Consider the following 10,847-nt stretch of genomic DNA (forward strand, 5'->3'; position numbering starts at 1 on the left):
GATACTTCTCCCTCCAGCTTTCACAGAACTCCCATTAGCAAGCTTTCCTATGATTAAAACTACTACACTGTGAGACAATATCAGTCGTGTGGATGAACACAGGAGACAGCTGGAAATATCCTCACCCTAAGTCCTACATTTTGCTCCCAGCTCTAAAGATGCCCTAGGCTACGAGGTCCAAGCTGACCTTCTAAATCTACACTTAACTCATTTTCCTATTCCAAATACATCTCCAAACAACCAGTGGGTGAGAAGCTATCTGGGACCCTTCTAAAATCGTCTTTTCCTAATTCTTACTCTTAATCCTCTCTCCTTAGACATCATCAGTCTTTTGTTCTCGCCCATCTATATATAAATCCAGCATGAGTCCAAGTGTCAGTATAAAATAAGTCCAAGTATTTCATTCAAAGCAGTGAGTGAAAGCTGAGATATTTAGCTTGCTTAGAACTTTTTATCTAGAATTTAGAAGTGTTTGAATATTGTCGTTTTTAGAATCTGACCTGGGCTGAATCATCCCTTCTTAGGCAACCTGGTGGCCCCCCAATAGCCAACACAAAGTGAACTCGATGACACTTTTGGAGCTGCTTTGTCTCGCAATGCTTTGTTTGGGCATCTTTTTAGCCTTTTTGGTCTTTGGTTTATATATTATGGTTTCCAATTAAGTGGTTTTATGGGTTTTGTATGATGTGTGTATGTTGCTGCATATGTGTATGTTTCTTGTGCTTTTATTTAGTTTTTTCCCATTTGTTTGCTTTTGTTTTATTCTGGTTTTATTTTTTATTTACCTGTTGGTTTTCTAGAGAGAGACAGAAAGAAGGCATGGAGTTTGTCAGGTTGGGGGGGTGGAGATGATCTTGGAGTAGATGAGGGAGGGGAAACCATGTCAGAAAAAAATGTATGGAAAATTTTTACTTAATTTTAAAAATCTCTAGAATCAAGGTGCTAGGTAAATGGCTACATTGGTAAAGTGCTTGCTGTGTGAGCACCATGTTTGATCCCAAGCACTCACACAAAAGCTCAGGCCAGCAGTGCATGCACAAGACACAAGTATTGGGGAGATGGAGACATCTGGCTTGCCAGCCACTATAGCTGAATCAGAATCCAGGTTTCAGTGAGAGACCCTGTCTCAAAAAACAAAAAACAATTGAAGAAGACACCTCACATTAACCTCTGACCTTCACATACACACACACACACACACACACACACACACACACACACACACACACACAAACAAAATAACTCTGGAATCAGTTTGAAAATCCCTTTAAGATGATGAGGAGGGCTGTATCCTTTCCTTATGGTGTTTCTAAAATCATCTAATGTAAAAATGCATTCATCCATGCAAAACATGGATGTTATAAGGAAAAATATTCTTCAGAAATACTGTATTATCCTTGGCTGAGACTTCATGATCCCCAAAGACACTGTTGGTGTTTCCTTGTGACTAAATTATCCAAATCCTTGAAATATACCACCTCAAATTACTTATATAGACCTTCATCTATGTTTATAAACTTATTCACACAGGGTCATCAAAATATGTGGCTGTCAATGTCCAAGCTTCAGCATCCTTGAATAGAGCTGAAATTACACACATGAAGGTACCTGTTTGTCCACACTCACAGTAACCTTGCACACACATGTGTCTCTGTCCACACTCACAGTAACCTTAACTGGGGTCTAAGATGCTCTTTAGTTTGGCTGGTGGGTCTGCCCTTTGGAGCAGAATTTAAGCTCAAGCTGAGAAAGAAATAACAAGGTGTGCATTGAGGTTGAAAGGCAGATATGAGTTCGGACCACTAGAATAAGAGAGGGCATGGGAATGGATGGCAGTATGAGCAAAACCACAAGAGAAAAACATTCCGTTCTTAAAGAAAATAAATGAGCCCGGGCATGCTGGTGCATACCTACAGCTCCAACATTAAAGGCAACAGGAGAATCAAGAAGTCACAGTTACCCTCAAATACTGAGCTCAAAGCCTGTCTGCAGTATATAAGACCTTGTCTTAAAAAAAAAAAAAAAAAAAAAAAAAAAAAAAAAAAAAAAAAAAGGAAAATTCCACCCTCCTTGTAGTCAGTTTGGAGCCACCACGAATGTCTGTCTGTCTGTCTGCCTGCCTTTCAGAGACCTAAGTCAGGACGGTGTGACCTGTCCTTTTTCATCTCTTCTTTTTCTTTCTGACGCTGCCAGGGACTAAGCAGCCTTCCCCTACTATTTGGAGTTTTCACCTTCTCCACAACCCCTGTCCCTGACTCGTTGCTGCTTGTCCACCAAGTGGCTGACCTCCATACATGTCTTCATCTCTCTCCTCCAGGGAGCTGTGGGGATTTACAGCTTGCTGTCCTAGGGGTTTTTGCTTGTTTTAATTCCAATAAAATCTTCCTCAAGCTCCAAAATAAATGTAATAAAAGAGAGGAGGAACGGGCCAGTGGTGGTGCACACCTTTAATCCCAGCACTCAGGAGGTAGTGGCAGGCGGTGCTCTGTGAGTTGAAGGCCAGGCTGCCTGATCTCCAGAGCAAGTTCCAGAATAGCTAGGGCTAAAAAAGAAACCCTGTTACAAAAAAAAAATGAGAGGGGGGGGGGGAAATGACTGAAAATCAAGTTGGAGCAATTGAGGAAAATTCCAGAATATCGTGGCTGGAAAATTGGTCCTTATTCATGTGGAACCCACCTAAAATCCTGGACAAGAGCATTTTTCTCCTGGCTCCTCTTCACACCATCACCACTCACGGTCACACTTCACAAGGATAGAAGGAACATCACTCTTAGATACCTTAATACTTCCTAGAATTGCTGTGAAAACACACAAGAAGAGTAAGAAAGTCCTCTGAATACAATTTTTTTTTTTTTTTTGGTTTCGTTTTTTGAGACGGGGTTTCTCTGTAGCTTTGAAGCCTGTTCTAGAACTCCCACTGAAAACCAGGTTGGCCTGAAACTCACAGAGATCCTGATTGCCTCTGTCTCCTGGGTGTTGGGATTAAAGGTATGTGCTGGTAAGAATCTTTGGCTTATCCTGAACAGAGGAATGCAGCGAGTGGGAAATTTGGAACAACCACTGTCATGCTGTACAATGTTCTTTAGGACACATGGGAATGAGGATTTGTGAGCTACTCCATGTAGGTAGAACATGGAGTAAAGACGACATGTGCAAGTAACCCAGCAATATTATATGTCTAGTAATCCCTGTGGAGCAGAAATGGAATTCTCTGAACTGTGTAAACACTGTGAGCCAAGAGTGATGACTGAAAGGATAAAACCCATCCCAAGGTGTACAGAGAACAGCCTGAGATGCCATTGCTGAAGTTCAAAGCAGGGGAAAATGCAGAAGCAGGCAAGATGATGCCCTAGATAACACGAAAACCACAGGAAACCTCACACCTCTTTCCACTTTATTCCAAGGAAATAATCACAAATGGCCTGGAGGAACCACAGTGCCGTCACAGAATTCATTCTCACTGGGCTCTCTGACGACCCCCTCATCCAGGCTCTACTTTTCGTGCTGTTCCTGGGGATTTACCTCCTCACCATGACCGGGAACCTGATGCTGCTGCTGGTGATCAGGGCTGACTCCCACCTCCACACGCCCATGTACTTCTTCTTAAGCAACCTATCATTTATAGACCTCTGTTTCTCGTCCGTCACGGTACCGAAGCTGCTGAAGGACCTCCTGTCTGAGAAGAAAAGCATCTCTATAGAGGGCTGCCTGGCTCAGGTCTTCTTTGTGTTTTTTTCTTCTGGCACTGAAGCCTGCCTGCTCTCAGTCATGGCTTATGACCGCTATGCAGCCATCTGCCACCCACTACTCTATGGCCAGGTGATGAGAACTGAGTTGTGCGTGAGGCTTGTTTTGGTCTCATGGGGCGTGGCCTCTCTCAATGCAACCATCATTGTGCTTTTGGCTGTCAACCTGGACTTCTGTGAGGCTCAAACCATTCACCACTACACCTGTGAGCTGCCTGCCCTTTTCCCCCTGTCCTGTTCCGATATCTCCATCACCGTTGACATCCTTCTTGGTGCCAGCTTATTGCATGGGCTGGGAACCTTTATCCCAATCTTCTTCTCCTATGCCCGCATTGTCGCCACCATCTTGAGCATCAGCTCCACCACAGGGAGAAGCAAAGCCTTCTCCACCTGCTCCTCCCACCTCGCGGCAGTGACCTTATTCTTTGGGTCCGGCTTTCTTTGCTATCTCATGCCTCCTTCTGGCTCTTCCCTGGATTTGCTATTGTCTTTGCAATACAGTGCAGTCACACCCATGTTGAATCCCCTCATCTACAGCCTGAAAAACAAGGAGGTAAAGGCAGCTGTGAATAGAACCCTGAGAAAGTATCTGCTTTAGGTAATGAACTATGTAAAATGGCATCATTACATTTATTCTTTTATCCCGCATCCTTCAAACATACGTTGTCAGATATTCTGGGAGTATAGGCTCTTGGTTTTGGAATTTTACTAGGAAAGTCTACACTCCGTTGTTTGGGACAGAATATAAACATAGTATTCCACAGAGGATAATAATATGACAATAAAATAACCAACGTGGACAGATACATGTTGGGAACACAGCACAGTGAGAGAATACTTGAGAATACTTGACTAGTAAGTGCATAGCTCTAGATTCAGAGTTCCCTTGCTCTCACCAAAAAACAAGAGGAGGGAGATACAAAGACCAATTTAGAGGATTCTGAATCTAATCCTGAAGACTTGGTGAATTTTCTAATGACAACTTTACTACAAAGAAAAGAAAATCTCAGTTCAACAATAACTCAAAACTACATGAAGACTATTGTAGACAGGAGACTGTTGCATGCTAAAGCTATGAAGCACTACAATGAGTCTTCAGGGAAGACAAAAACTATCATTAAATGGCTGTTAATAAACAAAGGTTAAAATGTCTACATGTTCAAATCCAGACCTTGGAAGATAACAAAGCCTGAGTGGAGGGAGTAACTCAGTTGGTAGAATACCTGCCTAGCATTCATGAAGGCTTGGATTTGATCACCAGCACCTCACAAACAGGTCATGGGGGCACACATAATAAGGACCTTTCATAGGTAAACTAAAATAATAAAAAGAGCAGAAGCACTGATAATGTTTCAAGTTAGTCTTACTAAACATTAATGTTATATACATTTTTCTAGGATCGAATAACAAAATTATACAGTTTCAGGGCTAAAGTAATTGTGATTCAAAAACTGAAAAATCAATATTCCCAAATAAAACTATATTAAACAGTAATTCTAAATAAAATATTAATTTATTGAATCTAAAATTGTACTGGATGATTAATAATCTACATTGCAGTCCATGACCAGGTGAAACTTATTAGTGATTTGATTCTTCAGAGCTGTAGCTTAAATGAAATAGTCTTTTATTTATCTGATAAATTATTTTTAAATATTTTTTATTTTTGTTTATAATTATGTATATGCCTGTGTGTCTGGGGTGAGGGAGACGAACATTAATTCGGTTCAATAGACTAGGCCATATAGATTAGGATCCCTTAGAGTTGGAGGTTGAGACATCTGATATGAACGCTGGAATAGAAATCAGGTCCTTGGCAAAAACCAGTGTGAGTGTGTATTGTCACCTGCTGAGCCATGTCTACAAACCCCCTGATTCTTGTAGACATAAAGTCAACAATTATTTCAACCTTAACTTCTTAGTATAAATTCAAGTCATTTTTTCTTTCACAAACATATTTACCTTTAGACAACAAAGTGGATAGGGGAAAGACCATGAGATCTCAACTCTATACAAAGAGCAACAGGCAACTAAAGAATTTTGAGAGACAGAGAAATAGTCTTCCCCAGGGAAGAGCACACTAACTGGTTATCCAATACAAAATGATTGGTTCTGAAAAATTGCATACAAGAAACATTATACAGACTGAAGAAGTTATATATATGTGAAGATGTAGGTAGTAAGAAGGAATGAAAAAATAAATTTGAAAGAGAACAAGGAGAGATATATGAGAGGGTATAGACAGAGGAAATGCACAGGGGAAGCAATGTGTTAATAATAAAATATCAAAAATATGAGAAGGGGCTGGAGAGATGGCTCAGAGGTTAAGAGCACTGACTTCTCTTCCAGAGGTCCTCAGTTCAATTCCCAGCAACCACATGGTGGCTCACAACCATCCATTATGAGATCTGCTACCCTCTTCTGGTGTGCAGATATACATGGAAGCAGACTGTTGTATACGAAATAAATAAATAAATAAATAAAATCTTAAAAATTAATAAAGGATATTATTCAAAATTTTTACGTCTAAACTTATAAAGCCATAAGCTCTATGATATAAAAATCACACTAAAGCCAAACCACATTGTGAAGAACAATGTGTTTCATCAAAGTCTATTGGCTTAAATCTCAACCACATTTATAAAAACAAATTCAGGCAGATTGACATTCAACAGAACAACCATATTTTACCCAAATCAATACCTTAAAAAAAGCCAACACAGTACCAAGCAAAGATGGTTCAAGGGGTTTAAGGTTTTCAAGTGCTTCTGTCTGAATATTTCTCACCCCAAGTCTGGAGGTTCACCAGTTTCCTCTTAGGACTCCAAATTTAGCACAGGGTATCGCTGAATGGAAACTGATCTCTGTAGCTCAGCCACTCTCACACCACATTATAATCTACCAACCATCTGCAGAAAAAGCATCTTCCAACATTTCACTAAGGTTCTTTCTGACCAAATACCTATGGAGGTCAGAGGCATCAGATTCCCTGTGTCAAGATTTACAGATTATTGTAAGCCACCTAATATGGTTTCTGAGACACAAACTCAGGTTCTCTACAGTAATACTGTGCGATTTTAACCATTGAACCATCTCTCCAATCCCTCCCCAAACTGCTGGGTAACAATGTAGAATCAAAACCTTCTTTATAAAAGGGGACTGTGATGGCAAGATCACCAAACAGTTGGGGAGCTGTGCAGTAGCTTGTGACAGACTTGGGGTGCTTATCAAAAAATGAAGCTGCCGAATACATAGGAAGTCTCCAGCCTTGCCTTGGCATCATAGCTACATGTTCATGGCATCACTAATCAATGATCCATACAAGTAGCCTAACCAAAAAATCAGATCTTCCTTTGAAAACTCCATCATTCAGAGGAAGAATAAAACAGAAGAGGGAAAAGGCTAAGAATCACTACTTTAGTGGCATCATTCTAACCAAACCAAATGTTTTTTTTGGGGGGGGTTATCTTTCCCAAAATTTCTTTCCTTTTTTGGGAGGGGGATTAAGCTACATCTTACACCCATCAAAATGGCTAAGATTAATAACACTAGTGACAGCTCAGGCTAGTGAGGATGTGTAGTAAGGGGAACACTCAGCCAATGCTTGTGGGAGAACAAACTTGTAGAGGTACTGTGGAAACCAGTGTGGCAGTTCCTCAGGAACATGGGAATCTATCTACCTCAAGATTCAGATATTCCACTTGTTGGAGTAAAATTATCATACACAGGATAGGGATGACATAGGTTACTTTTATTGGGGAGAAATCAATTACATGATAAACTGATAACCCAGGGTCAGCACTCCAAGCGTCCGTTTCAGCTGCCCTCTAGGACCCTACATAGAGCCTTCACCCCTACAATAAAATGACCCCTAATGATGTTCTGCTATACACATAGATCAGTGTCTTGCTCAGCCATCATCAGAAAAGCTTCCTCCTGCAAGAGATGGGAAAAGAGACCCACAGCCAGACATTATGCAGAGAATGGGAGACCATCAACACTCAGCCATAAAGGGGATCTCTCCATCAAATCCTTCCTCCCAAAGAAGAGGAGGAAAGAATGTAGGAGCCAGAAAGGATGGAGGACACCAAGAAAGCAAAGGCATGCAATGCAGCAAGCACTGTATGCATGTAATGCATACACCTACATGCAGGCAAAACATTCATATGCATAAAATCAAAAATACTTAAACATAAAAATACAAGTATTATGCAATCCAATGAACACACACACACACACACACACACACACACACACACACACACACAAACACACAAACACCTCACTCACATCTGGTTACCTATTGAAAGGAATTAAAATAAGTATCTTAAAAATACACCCATATGGAACAGAAAGGGTATGAAATACGTAGGGTGTTGGTTGAGGGGGTAGTACGGGAGAGAGAGGGAACTGGGATTGACATGTAAAACAATCTTGTTTCTAATTCAAATAAAAATGGAGGAAAAAATACACCCATATGGATTCCAGTCTTGCTCTACACCATATGGTTGAGGGACATTCCAGTCTTGCGCCTACACCCTCTGGTTGAGAGGAAAAGGAGAGACCCCCACCTACATTGGAAGAAGAGATGGGAAGACTACAGCATAAGAACATATCCAACAACAGAAAGACATATATAACACCACCAGAGTCTAGAGACTCTGCACCATCAAGACCTGAACATCCCAATGTAGATGAAGCAGAAGAGAATGACCTTAAAAACAACTTTATGAAAATGAATGAGGCCCTCAAAGAGGATATGAGAAAATCCCTTAAAGAAATGGAAGAAAAAAACAAACCAAAAAATGCAAGAAATAAACCAATCTCTTCAGAAAGCCAAGAAAATACAATCAAAAGAGCTGAAGGAAATAATTCAGACAGTTCAAGATCTGAAAACTAAAACAGAGACAATAAAGTAAACACAAACTGAGGGAATGCTGGAAATAGAAAAGCTAAGTATACAATCAGGAACCACAGATGCAAGCATAACCAACAGAATACAAGAGATGGAAGACAGAATCTCAGGCGCTGAAGATAAACAAAAGGAAACAGGTTCATCAACCAAAGAAAATCTTAAGTACAACAAATCCTTAACACAAAATATCCAGGAAATATCGCACACCATGAAAAGATCAAACCTATGGATAATAGGTATAGAAGAAGGTGAAGAAGCCCAGCTCAAAGGTGCAGAAAACATATTCAGCAAAATCGTAGAAGAAAATTTTCCCGACCTATAGAAAGACATGCCTATGAAAGTACAAGAAGCTGCCGGCCATTGGTACCACATGCCTTTAATCCCAGCACTCAGGAGGCAGAGGCAGGCGGATCTCTGTGAGTTCGAAGCCAGTCTGGTCTCCAGAGTGAGTGCCAGGATAGGCTCCAAAGCTACACGGAGAAACCCTGTCTCGAAAAACAAAAAGAAAAAAAAAAAAAGAAAAGAAAGAAAGTACAAGAAGCTTACCAAACACAGTTACAATAAATCTTTCTGCCAAAAGCCACCCTAGCCCTACCACCATGTGGGTGCTTTCTGCCAGCCGCCTGAGTTCTGCTTGCTGCGTTAAGGCCCCAAATAATGTACAAAGACTTATATTAGGTACAAATGCTGCTTGGACAAAGACTAGGATTTCTCATCTGTTAGCTCAATCTTAATTATCATAAACCTATATATTTTATAAGAATTATCTTATAGAGGATGCCTTCCGCTGGTACCCTCTCTTGCTGGTGGATCACATAGTGACTCTGGAGGAAGAGAGAAGGGGCCCAATGACCTACTCCCTTGTTCATGTATGAGTCTCTCTGCTATGTCATTTCTTGCCTGGATCATCACTTCTTTACCACATTTCCCAGAATCCTCCTTGACTCCTAGTCCCACCTAACTTGCTGCCTCATTGGCCAAACAGTACTTTATTCAACAATCAATAAGATGAACATACACAGAAGTACATTCCCCATCAGAAACCAAATACACTGGGCCAAAAAAATAAGAAATGTCCCCTCGCCACATAATAATCAAAACACCAAACATACAGGACAAAGAAAGAATATTAAGAATAGGAAGGAAAAAGGCCAAGTAACATATAAAGGCCAACCTATCTGAATTACTCCTGAATTTTATCCTGGCATGTCCACATCCACAGCTGGTTCACCCAGCTGTGAAATAATCTTTTCCAGACATGTGTCAAAGTAAGATAACTGGCAGTATCAGTGAAGTAGAAGCCAGATTTCAGGATGTTCAATAAATAGAGAGATATAAAAAGTATTGGTTAGTGGTACAAAGGTTGAGGGATTCATTTTTAATAAGAAAGGGGTTGGTCATGCTAATGGATAAAGAAAAATGGCTTAAATGGAGAAAGAATCAAGTTAATAAAGTTCAAGTAGGGAAAACTACCAACAGTTGGGCTAGGAAGTCCAGTGCCCATGTCATGCTAGTCACTGTGACCAGGGGACTGAGACTTGTGATGGCTGTGGGTCACAGGCCCCTAAGAGCATGGAAACTGAGCTATTGAGATCCCGGTACACATGAGCCCAAAGATCAAAATGATATTCCTAAAATGTGTCCTTTTTTGCATTCATTAATTTGATCTGCCACTGTGCATACTCCTGCTTGCCCTGCACTCTGGTGTTAGGTTCACAGTGGCCCGGTCTATCTCACTTCCTAATGACATAACAGGCAGGCTGCTGCAGCATTAATGGTGCTGGATCACGCAGATTGGCAGTCATGTCAAATCCTCCAGTGCTGACTCCATCTACTCTCATTCAATTTGACTTAGGCATTGTATGGCATCCCTCAAGATCTAATCCTTTATTGTGTATGAATGGTGCCAGCAAGGTCATTCTAAGGCCCTCTGTATTCTTCTATCATTTGACCATCTTGCTTTTTGCTTACACTGTGACTCTCAAATTCCAAGCTCCTCGTTCCATCCATTTCATCACCACCACTCCACTACAGATTCATTTTCTCTCTGTCTGTCCTGAGCCCCTGGTGCATCATTGTGGAAGCCCATGTTTATGACTCCAATGTCTTTGTCCACTTATTCTTCTATTACATTCCCAAAACTGACATACTCTCTCCATTCAGTACCCAGAATGCAAGTCTCTGCA

The 10,847-nt window shown here is 40.8% G+C and overlaps 1 protein-coding gene across 1 annotated transcript; it reads left to right on the top strand.

Annotated features, from left to right (window-relative positions):
- The first annotated feature begins 3,417 nt into the window (after positions 1–3,417).
- Positions 3,418–4,344, top strand: LOC100763276 (olfactory receptor 8S1). Its single transcript, XM_027396016.1, has one exon. It carries the CDS (start codon positions 3,418–3,420, stop codon positions 4,342–4,344), a length of 927 nt encoding a protein of 308 aa, XP_027251817.1.
- The last annotated feature ends 6,503 nt before the right edge of the window (positions 4,345–10,847 follow it).

Source organism: Cricetulus griseus, chromosome 2, assembly GCF_003668045.3.
Source record: "Cricetulus griseus strain 17A/GY chromosome 2, alternate assembly CriGri-PICRH-1.0, whole genome shotgun sequence".
Classification (NCBI taxonomy): domain Eukaryota; kingdom Metazoa; phylum Chordata; class Mammalia; order Rodentia; family Cricetidae; genus Cricetulus; species Cricetulus griseus.

Bases quoted from the DNA above. Each gene is read 5' to 3' on its own strand.
- LOC100763276 (XM_027396016.1), top strand. From the start codon at position 3,418: ATGGCCTGGAGGAACCACAGTGCCGTCACAGAATTCATTCTCACTGGG.